We start from the raw sequence: 12,187 nt of genomic DNA on the forward strand, positions 1-12,187 counted from the left end.
TCTCTATGCCCTTAGTAACTACAATGCCAGCTGAGCTTTAAAAGCAAAACCAATCAACTTTATTCACAGGGAAACTTGCAAACCTGAGGTCTATCAATAAAACATTAAAACATTCCTACCCTGAATTTATAGACAGATTCCTCTTTTTTCCACTCATGCTCACACCATACTTCATTTTAATGATCACTTATAATTAAGATTATGCTGGTGACCCAGTTTACATACTGGTGTGTGCTGGCTACTTGCCCATCTCTGCTCAGAAAAATCAGGGTATTTCTTTCTCAGCCTGCTAATTACCAGAGCTGAGAGGCAGAACAAGCCAAAGAGACTGTTTACTCAAATCCAATTATAATGAAAAGTACAGGCATTATTACTAATTCTGTTGGAACTGATGAGAGAAAACTTGTGCCTGATGGCTTCAATCTCCTCTTCCAAAGCTACAGAGAGAGAGAACAATAACCTGCTGCTGTAGCTGCCATTCACACCTCTATCCGAGCATCCAAACTGACTTAAAGGGACACCGCTACACTTCACATGGAATAATCTTTAACACCCAGCTATTTTAGGAAAGGGAATGTATTTTGCACTTCATCTGTCTGCATACTCGGTGCCATGATTATTATATTATAACCCACAGGTCTTCAGAAAAAGCATTACCAGGTGGAGGCTGCTATAAAATGACAAGCTCAGGCAACACATGTTGAACTCCCAGCTACTGTAAAAGGAGATGCACAGTGGGGTTCTTTCACAGCTCATCTCTGTGGCAGCACAGAGATCCCAATAAAGGTTCAGCTAGTATGGATTCTCAAACACATTTCTAGATATATTTCTAGGTGTTTAAAAGACATATAGGTGAGGTTCTTGGGGACATTGTTTAGTGCTAGAGTTACATTATGGTTGGACTTGATGATCCTGAGTGTCTCTTCCAACCGAAATGATTCCATTATTCTATATATTTTCTTGGAAATGTCTTCCTCAAATTATTCATGTCTTAATTAGAATCACCAGATTTAGTGCCCTCATCCGTTCACAACTGTAAATGCGACTTGTGATGTGTGGTCACTTGATTCATCTGTGATATGGCTACAAAAGGAACAAAAGGACTCGGCAGTGTTGGGTTAACGGTTGGACTTGATGATCTTAAAGGTCTTTTCCAACCATAACGATTCTATGATTCTAAACGCAGGAAGATTCTAATATGCTTAACAAGACACACATCAAACATGAGGCCACCAAGTCACGTGAAAACAGTAATTTCTCTCCCAAATCACCAGTACGTGGTCCTCCAGTCACAGCCGAAAATGTGCTGCTCATAACCAAAGTCATTCACCACTGGCTACTGGAATGATCATCATCTCTGGGCTTCTTCTCACCATGGAGCAACTCTAGCAACATGATTTCTCCCTACTTCTACCCAGCTGCCTCAGTGCTGTGATGCAAAGGGATCTCTTTGCCATCCCATCTCCACCTCAGTCCTTGGACTGAATGCTGAATAGCTTTGAAGCCCTATAGATCTAACAAATAAGGACAGAGAAAATGGGGAGAAATTACTTCTTGGCTGTTAGAAGCAACTGTCAGTGCACATTTGGGATTAGTGAGTGAAATGGTCAATCATAGAGTTGCTCAGCTCCCTTTCTTTGCATTTTCCACATCTAACACATCTCTTTGCATTTCACCCACATTTTTTCACTCACTCAGCAGTACATGCGGCTCTCTGAAGCAGAACTCAACGAGTAAGAGGTCATTTACTTCTGTGAAAGAAAAGCATTACTTTTTTTCCCTAAAGTTTTATAATACAAAAATTAGTTGCTTTGGACTGACTGTAAAAGATTTAAATTATTTTCCCTTTGAAAGAGGTAAATTCAGAGTAGGAAAAACAGCAGAGAGACTGAGGAAACTGGAGAGACAACATCCTCATTTGTCAGTAAGATGTTTCTCTAGGTTGGGAAAGGCACTTCCCCTGGAGAAAAACAAACAAACAACCAACCACAAACAAACAAACACCACAAGAAACAAAATCCCAAACCTCTAAGGTTCAGCAGCTACTTCATGATTACATAGACACATTCTGAAAAGGAGGAATGCCAGTGGGGAGGCAGTTTTAGGAGTAGTGGTGATTATTTCAGTAGATCCTGGCCTACATAATCTCTCTTCTGCAGGAATTCCATTCCAGAAACTGTTTAATATGAATCACAACACAGCAGCCAGACTAATAAGCCCTATTTGGAGGAAGATGTATTAACCTGAGCACAGATTAATTTTTTTGTACCCCTTTCTGACTGCAGCTTCCCATCTCCTAACCAGGTAGAAGTGCAAACGGAACAAACACAAGCCTAAGAGGGAGGGTACACACTTAATTCATTCCATCTCAGCATTTTTAGAATCAGTCTTCTCAAATATCTTCACTAAAAAAGCCAGATCGGACATTACTTTATGCAACCTGCAAAATGTTCGGAGAGATCTGGAATAGCTTACCTTTTTATAGCACAGGAGAACTGAATTTGAAATAACTTACCTTTATTTGTTAGAGAATCCTTATCCTCTTTGGTTGTGAACCAGGCTTGACTAACAGCTGACACTTCTTCATTGCCCATTGGGGAGATTTCATCCAACTGTTCATTCTGAAGAATCTTGAAAAGACCAACATGAAATCATCCAGTAAGATCTTCAGTTCTATCACCTTGCATTTAACATGGAGGCATAAATTGAAGGAAAATGAAAGTAGCACACTTAGTTACCTTGCTGACTGCTCAGAAAGTGCCACGTTTTAGATATGGCATTAAGAGTACATTCACCTTTCTTAAGACACCTGAGTAAGAGTTAGCATCTTAACATATAGATGCTGTGAGAGTTAATTAGAGAATATTCTTCATCCTGTTTATTGAACAGTGAGTAGGAGGAGACTCACTGGCTTTGGTGGAAAGAGAACTATGTCCAGCATCTCCAATCTGGAACTTTCAAACACAGTAAACACACGAGAACTGCATGTAACTGTTAGGACTGGTGGCAAGACAAGGCACATTTAGGTCTGTTATAAAGCTTAATTTATAATCAAAGAATGACAGAAATAACAGGTAAACTTGTCTTCTATGCAGATCACCACAGAGCAAGTAATTATCAGGATTACGTCTATTAATGTTTACTGTTTTGTTCTTTGGGCAGTAAGTTACACTACAAATAACCTCTTTCACATATAAAATGATTCAAAGGCACGACATTTTACAAAAAAGATCCATGTTGAAATACAGCAGTTTCATATGAAAAATAACCTTTCTCATTTCAATTTATATAAAATGTACATCAAATAGGTCAATTTTGAAGTTTTACTGTACCTGTATCTGAGTAACGGTTCCTTCATTAATCTCATCTTCAGCTACCTCAGTGGTAGCAGTCATGGTCACCTCAAAGCTCTGATCATTTTCTGAAACTTGAGAATGGCTAAGTTAGCTGTAAGATTTCTCTGTAAGATTTTTAGGCAAGCTACACCTTTTTTAAATTGCTTCCTTTGCACTGAAAATTTTAAAGCGGTATTATTCTGTATTTATTTGTAGACACAGTAAAATCATCAAAATTATTATCAATTGTTCCTCTTCATAAAATTTAAGTATGGGTTTTGAAACCTTCAGTTTTACACTTGACTATAACTAGAGGCCTGATGTGATACATATAAATAAAAGGTGTATATAAATAAATCGGTGCCAACATTTGGTACGGTATTAATGATTCCTTTCCAGCCCTGTCTTTTGGATTTTCCAGTTACTAAAGGACAATGTTCAAATCTTTCCACTGCATTCTTTTTCCCCAGTTTTTCTTCAACATTATAATGCCTTTACTTCTAAGGCATTTCTACTAAGTTCCACCAAATAAAGAGATGCTCTAGGTGTTGTAAATTGGCGTTTTAACTTGCTAGATCTGGTTGTGCCTCCCTTATATTGAACTATTTATACTGAATATATTGAACTATCTAATACTGAATCAACTTCCTTAAGCCTAATCCAGTACTCAGCCTACCTTTTGCACAACAATCTCTACCTTAAAAAGGCCATTCATCTCAATATTACAAAACATGAAATACTGCCTATACTGTTTGATCATTAAAAAACCTTAATCTCTCTTTGCGGAAGGAGAGCGGGAAGGAGAAGGAGAGCGGGAAGGAGAAGGAGAGCGGGAAGGAGAAGGAGAGCATCTGGTTTGTTGTTCATTCACTTATCCTTCAAGTTATTCAATGTAGCAGTGCCTGCAGTTCTCTATCGGTAAGGCAGGTTTACTTTGCCAGTACTGTCTAGATAACAATTGCTGGAAAACCATCCAAGGCTCTGAGAGGTAAAGATTATATCTTAGTATATTAATGAAATGTTTTAAATAAAACATGCAAAAATATTCTAATGTGATCCAAAGAGTCGACATTTAACATTTAACAACAGAAAAGTTTCTACATAAAATAACTTACTTGGAACTGCAACAACAGAAATGCAGGGAGTGGAATCATCAAGGCTTTGATCATCCTCTGATAAGCAAAGCCTCTTGTGTGGAGGTTCAGTGCTGTCTTCAGAGTCTACTTCATCAGTTTCTAACAACAAAAACATACGCAGGTTACTTTCTGTTAACAAAGTGGAGCTTTGGACCAAGATCTGTTAACAAAGTGGACCAAAACACAAGGTAGAAGCACATGTGATAGGTTGGTTCGGTGTTTTACTGCTGCCCAGGAACTTGGTCTGAGCTATGGGCTGTAACAATTCACATGCCCTCTTCAACATAGATTTTCTTTGTACGTTCCATCTGCAGCTCATTACATCTTTAAGTCTACACAAACTTGGGTACACGCTTGGTTCTAAGAACCCATTTCCACTAAAATAAATCAGAATAGCTGTACCCTTGTTGGGCATATACGTACATAATTTTCTGACTGACACCTAATTTGACACTTTATCCTTCTTTAAACTGAAACAGAACAAATCGCAGCATAGTAAGCAGAATTCAAGTACCTCACAGAATTTGAAGGCAGGGAAGTACAATGGTTGGATAAATGAAAAAATAAGAAAAAAATACTATGCAATATAATTCCATACCATTTTGAGGGCAATGAAGTATAAGGTTCCCTTCAGTGTCCTGAGTCAAAGTCACAGAGTTCACGGTTTCTACTGTCACTGTGTCAGACTCTTCTTCAACTGTGCTCATACTCAAACCTGAAAGAGCAACACGCAGGTTAGTTTTCTGCACTCAGACATTGAGTATAATGCTGCATCCCTTATCTCAAACAACCAGCATAAACTCCTGCAGAGAATGATGAACGTCTGTCCTTTCACATGAAAAAACCTCACGGCTTAAGACATTCACCCACCTTTACTTTTCCTGCATACTTATACATTGCACAGGGTCACATCACATAGCTCCAAATCTGCTTTTCCAGTTAAAAATAGTACCTAAACTCCTTATTTAGGAGCATTTGTAATCTACTATGACCTTTTTTTTTAACACAAACCTAGGCTATTACTTCTTCAGCATTTCTAAATTCTCCACATCTGATACTTTTTGTCTCACTAATATTTGTTTCACTGCTCATTTAATCATTTTACTATGGTATAACCTACAGCTAGTCAGGATTGAGAAATATTCTTGTAGTGTCACACTACTCATAGCTGCACTTACAGATTGCTTAGTTGTGAAGTGTTATTCTCTTTCCATGCATATAACCAACTCTTGAAGCTAGTACTTCTTCTTTACCATTGAAGCAACAGAAAAATTGGGTGCGGGCAATCACCAGTATAAAAAATTACTCAGAAAATAAGTTATCCAGGATAGGCAGTACACACTGAAGTCAGTTAATTAGGGTAATCAAAAGTACTTCTGATCATCTCATTTCCACTATAAAAATACCATGAAGAAACCCAAGGCCTATAAGAATTTCAATGTAAACTAGCACTATTACTGATTTAGAAATAAACTCCCACAAAATAATTCTAATCCATCAAATATAAAGAAATCTGCTGCAGAAGCTACATGAAAATACATCTATAACATCAGGAAGCTTTGCAATGATTTGAGCACCTGTGTTTGGCGACTGTATGTGACAGAGATTTGTTAAAAGTAAGTATCACTTATTTCTCCTTGAAGTGCTCAGTGCTTTGTATGTGTTTTCTCACGCTAACAGGAAAAAATGACTTGTAACTTTTATTTTGAAGCTAAAATACTGTTACCAACAATTTTAACTTACATTGTTAAAAAAAAAAATCATTGCCTATAGCTTAAAAAAAAAAAACTCCACACATTACAAAGCTTCCATGTACCAGGCAGGGATACCCCACTATGTAAGTGGAACATACAACCAAGATTTTAAATCCCCTGTATAATGTTAACAATATTGCTTCAGCAGGAAATGATTTAATTTTTAATCAGAGAACATGTTCCTTTGTATTGAAGATTCCCAAGAGCAGTGGTTTTTTTTGGGGAGGATAAAACTACTGCCAGTCTTTCAATGAAATTACTTATCACCTCTCGAGCTCAAATGAATATTTGGCACATCTTTAAGCACATGTAGTGACTGATTCCTAGACTGAATGTGTCAAAAGTTTCAGATACTGTTGACATTTTAAATCAGAGGGTTCTCAAATTTTTTTCTTATCTATCGTCAGCAATAGCTCTTTGCCATATACAAGTATAGAAGGCAATAACTTTCCTGGGATTCATCTGTGTTTTACTGCCTCTGCCGCATCCTTCACTAGAAGCGATGTCGGCTGCACAGCTGCAGTCCTGATTTTTAAGAAGCACCCTTAACTCTAAAACATTAAGAAAGAAATCAAACATGCTACAGCTAAATGAGAAGACTGTAACTTCTTCAACCCAGTTTGCAGTTATTAATTTGGCTTTTTGGGAGTGAAGAAATTGGATAATTCTGGATGGCCAAAAGAAACACATTCACTTTTTCATGTTCATATGTACGTTCTGAATAACTTTTACTACAGGGAACACTGCAGCAAAAATTCCCAATGTTTCCTAAAATGCCACGGAGGATTCTTCTTTAATTTTAAGTGAACAGATAGTGATAACATTCATTTTTCTATAATCAGCTGAAAGTACCTATTTTTATCCTCACCACTATAAATGTTTGAAAGACACAAGGTTTATTTTTATAAAACACGTTGCGTCAATCACACGCTTCACCTAAAGCTGATCTAGAAGCAATGGAAACTACAGCATCATCCGCAGACGACCGTTCCTTCTTTTTATTGAAAGAATACTGAAAACTGAACACAAAATACTGAAACCTGAACACAGAGAGAGCAAACCAGGGCCATTCCTTCACCAGTTATTCAGGACTTGCTGAGAATCAAAGAACATGATTATAGGATTAGTCTTCCAAGTCAAAACCACAGAATAATTAGCGTTGTCCATTTGCTGGTTCACCACATTAGAAGAGGACATGGCATAAATGGGGTCCATAAATCCAAACCTGGCACTTCCATCAAAGGTGGGGAGGAAGATCCACCACGATCAGCAGCTGCTACAGTTGTTTGTCTGGAAGTGCCAGGGTAACAGGACTAAACGAGAATGTTCTGTGACAGATACTTGAGATTTAGCGTATTTCAAGTTTTCTGAGTAAACACACTAATCATAACCAAGTTTCAATAAGAAGGTAGGAAGAGCCAAATCCTTGATTTGATTGGAAAATTCCCATCAACTTTAATGGATACAGCCTTAGACCTCAACTGAAAACTGACTGCAAAGAACGTTAGGAGTCAAATCAAAGTCAAATGCCTGTTTTGGACATTGTTTTTTATTCATTAGACTATACAAATACAAAAAACAGGAAGGAAACAAACTTGTTTTTTCAAGATACATTTACCCAGAACAGGGGCATTAACCAATAAAGACATGAATTAGTGAACAAACGGTGAGAAGACAAAAAACCAGTAATTGAGTAACTGCGGTGGTTCTTCAGTGTGAACAGGAAACAATCTCCGTATCTTATGAAAATCCCCGCTCTACACTTAAATAATGATGGAACTACCATATATGCTGAAGATATATCAAATACGACATATGACAGGACCACCTGGGGCTGACAATGAGCTCAGTGGAGGAAGCACAGTGCTGCTAAAGGGACAACGCCGCTGTTGCAGCTTCTTTGACGGGGCTGCAGGGACACTACTTGCCCAACGTCCCTGATTTATCACGGGGTGACAGCCGAAGCTGTGCCACCGCAGGGGTCTTTTAGGACAGGCCATGCAAATTCTGTTTAATAAAGACATCTGCAAACCTACTACACATCCACTCTCGAACACATTAAACACAAAGTTAGTGACAGCCAACGTTTCTTAATTAGTGAGAATTACGACACAAGTAGTCACATCACCTCTAAAAAACAACCTTCTTTTCACAGCTTCACTAGGTATGCTTTTGAAAAGGCATTGCTTTCTACTTAAAACAAAAAGCTTGCTTTAATTTTAAATGCATCACCTAAAGCTTCTCTTTAATCCTTGATTCAAACAGTCTTTATAAAGATACTAATCTATCACCAATATTTTATATTCTGAAGAAGGTTGTTAGCTTGTGGGGGAAAGAAACGTTCTATGCACATACTTTAACAGTATGGATGTGTATGATGAAATACAGTGAAGATAATGTAATCTTAAACTTCTAAGACAGCAGCTTAGAAATCAGTGCAAATTTAATAAGCACTTTTTGGCTTGTTAGGTTTTTGGGTGCATTTACCAAATCAAACATTTTTAAGAGTTGCATTATAATTTTAAACAGGTTTCAACATGCAACCAAACAGACAAGAAAATACTTCGCCTACAACAATAATTTAATATAGAATTCCAATATAAATTTTCCACTAAAGCCACATAATAGGGCAGTTATTTATTTGAGAAACATGCAGCAGATTTAGGCAGAAGCCTCCTCCCCCACCAATCTGACTTTATACCAAGTTACAAAGAAATTGAACATTTTTATACACAATTACTGTAATTCTAAATCATCTTCATCAGGCAGATGGGCTCAATTATTCTGTGGGCAGTAGAAATTAAGCACTTATAAGAAACAGTATTTTTACCCTTGCAGACAGAATCCTGTCATTATGCCTAGTTATTAACTGAATGTTATGTCTAGTCTTCTGTGGACTGTTGTAAATCTTTCCAAATTTCTACATGAAACTGTATTAAAGGCTGTGTTTTCTGCACTGGGTGAAAAGAAAAAAAGCATATTGCACTAAGTGCTGTAAGAAGCAAAAACTGAAGTTTATTTAAGGGAGACTTCTGGCTATTAAGGCATTTAACTGGAACAACCACATGGGATGCACTGGGATTTGAAGGCATTAATTCAAGAGTAACACAAAAGAAACAAAGTCATTACAGGACCCATATACCTCATATTCAAGGAAGCCTCAGTGTTTAGTGTGTTCCATACCATGGCTCTTATGTAGTCTATACTTAAACTACATGATTAGGAGTTTTTACTATTCAACTAGTGCCAATTCTAAGATTATTCAACAAAAAACCTTTTATACACGCTAAGTGGGTTCCACTCAGATCTAAAAATCCACCACATGGAAATAGTCTTTAACAGCTGCAACAATGGATTTAAGAGAGAACCAAACTGGACAGACACCAAACAGAAGGAACCAAATACCTGAGTTCAAGACACACAAAGATTTATTAAACTGTATCAGTATGAGATTACTTATACTCATTAGGGGTATTTAAAGAAATGGACCATCACAGAAAACAGGGAGACACAATGGGACAAACTGTTCGCATTTGCATCGATCCAAATTTGGCAGAACTCCATGATTTCAATTCCATCCATTGATATTTTAATAAAAAGCACTGAACGTGCTTTAAATGTCACAAGGTGGGGGGGAGGGGATCAAAACAAAACCAAACCCCAGGTCCCAGCTCTTTCAAAAGAAAAAAACACAGAAAGCTGTAAGCTTCCTTTTTCAGTAACAGAAAATGGCTCTCAGGCACAGCCTTACGACTATGGATAAAAATCTTGATAAGACTGATACATACTAAACCAAATATTTTCTTTCATGTAAATTCAGCTTCATTCTAAGAATTCCAGTAACAACTTCACTTTTGTAAACAACGGGCAGAAATTTAGTGTGCAATAAAATATGAAAAGTTGACTGTTATCCTAATTGTATGAGGCATGAGATTGATAAACAAAGCCACGGCTCTGCTGCTTTCTGATGGACAGAGAAGCACATAAATAGGGGATTATTACAAAATGTAAAATATGGTACAGACACATGGAGGTTTTTGTCTCTTATACATCCACCTTTTATAATTTTAAGTGTTTAAGCCAAAAATCAGTTAATTTTAGGTGTTGTATATAAGGAGTTTTAATTAATGTTCAATATTTTCAGTAAATCATAAACATGATCTAGAAAGTTTCAGTAAGTACCTGGAAAACAAGCATGAAGTTCTTGCTATTATTATATTCATGTGGAATGGTGGAAATCAGAATTTGACTCTGATTTGTCCATCTCACTCCAAAGCAAACACCTCCTGGTCCTGCAATGGGATTTTAACTACGCTGTCAAGAAGCCAACTTACATCAATGACCAGGAAAGTGCTGGCAAACAAACCACATTTTCTAGATTACTTAAAAACGTAACTTACAATGGGCAGGTGGAGCCGAATAATGGGAACTCTTTGTGAATAAATACACACAAATACTATCTGTCAGCTAAAGAGTAGCTAGAACTGTAAGACACTTCAGTGTGTCTAAGTCCACAACCAAGAATAAAGAGATCTCTAAAAAGAGAGAAAAAAAAAAAAAAGGAGAGAAAATAAAAAAAGAAAATTAAAAAAAAATGCCGGGGGGGGGAGGTCTTTCCAACCAGAATCTTTTATTTTGGGAAAACAGGGAACATAACTCTAGTGCAGAAAAGCCTGGTGCTGCTTTTAGATTAAAGTCTTGATCTTGGCAAAGTTACACATTTCAGACTCATAAACAAAGCCCCAAGCAACCTCAAATCACAACTATCGCTGGCAACAAAAAAAATAAAAAATAAAAAATAAAACAAACCAGATAAAAGCCACAAGCTCAGGATACCCCAACCGCAGCCTCAGCGAAGGGAAATCGGGAGATTGAAACGTGTTCATGCAGGTGGTCTTTTATTATAGACATCAAGGTAAAGGGAGTTTAAAACAGAAATAGCAAGAAGAAGAAACAAAACACAAAACAAAACCAACCCCGCACGCCACCCTTCTCCTGCCCTCCCAATGGGGTTGAGGTTTGGTAATCTGCAAGTTTTCCCCATTTTGCTGCACACACCCCACCCCGCTTCCAAATTTCTCCCTGCGCAGCGCTGCCGGCAGCGCCCGGGGACACGGGAACCGGGGACACGGAACGGGCACCGCGGCAGAACCGGCGGGACACGGTCCGGCCGGAGCGCCCAGCGCTGCCCCGGGGCGGAGGCCGCGCCTCAGGGCCCGCCTCACCCCCCGCTGCCCCCCGGCCGCCAGCGCCGCCATTTGGTCCCGGGCCACCTCCGCCGCCATTTTCCCGTTCTCTCAGCGGACGGCGGCGCCGGACGAGACCGCTGCCGGCTCCTCTGCCAGCCCAACCCGGCCCGGCGCAGTCCGGCCGGAGGCTGAGGCGCGGGGCCGGACATGGCCGCCTCTCTCCCCGCCGATCCCCTCATCCCGCCGCCGCGCTGCGCCGCCCCGGCCCGGCCGCTCCCGGCCCTGTCAGCCCGCAGGCCCCCGCGCACTTACTTCCTGTTTTGGGTCCGGGCACTTGAGAAACCAGGATGGAGATCCCAAGTACCAGGATGGAGGCGCCGAGCGACAGCGAGCGGCGAGTGGGGGAGGCGGAGGCAGCGGCGGGGTGAGGCGCAGCCAGCCCGCCAGCCCGCCGGAAGGGCCCGCCGCCCAGCCCAGCCCGTCGCTTCCGCCTCGGCCACGGCGCCACAAAGCGCACGGCGCGGGGTCCGCCGGAGCGGTGGGTCGAGAAAGCGCACGGGGGCTTTGCCGTCCCCGCTGCCCGGGAGGCGGGAAAGGGTCGCTGTGCCCAGCCCTGAGGGAAAAGCTGTAGTTTCCATCCGCGCTTCACAGAATCACAGAATGTCGGGGATTGGAAGGGACCTCGAAAGCTCATCCAGTGCAATCCCCCCATGGAGCAGGAACACCCAGATGAGGTTACACAGGAAGGTGTCCAGGCGGGTTTTGAATGTCTG

At 40.0% G+C, this 12,187-nt stretch overlaps 1 protein-coding gene across 3 annotated transcripts in view; it reads right to left on the reverse strand.

Annotated features, from left to right (window-relative positions):
• The window catches only part of DMTF1 (cyclin D binding myb like transcription factor 1), a 35,250-nt gene extending 23,428 nt beyond the window's left edge, over positions 1-11,822 (reverse strand). For all 3 annotated transcript variants that reach the window (XR_013922346.1, XM_080347595.1, XM_080347594.1), the window contains exons 1-5: positions 11,727-11,822; positions 5,070-5,186; positions 4,451-4,570; positions 3,333-3,427; positions 2,516-2,630 (exon numbers count right to left, since the gene is read on the reverse strand). Coding sequence is in view for 2 of the 3 variants with exons in the window: in XM_080347595.1 (XP_080203721.1) it covers positions 2,516-2,630; positions 3,333-3,427; positions 4,451-4,570; positions 5,070-5,178 (439 nt within the window). In the remaining variant the exon portion in view is untranslated. The remainder of the gene's footprint in view (positions 1-2,515; positions 2,631-3,332; positions 3,428-4,450; positions 4,571-5,069; positions 5,187-11,726) is intronic.
• Between the last annotated feature and the right edge of the window lie 365 nt (positions 11,823-12,187).

Source organism: Nesoenas mayeri, assembly GCF_963082525.1.
Source record: "Nesoenas mayeri genome assembly, chromosome: 1".
Lineage (NCBI taxonomy): Eukaryota > Metazoa > Chordata > Aves > Columbiformes > Columbidae > Nesoenas > Nesoenas mayeri.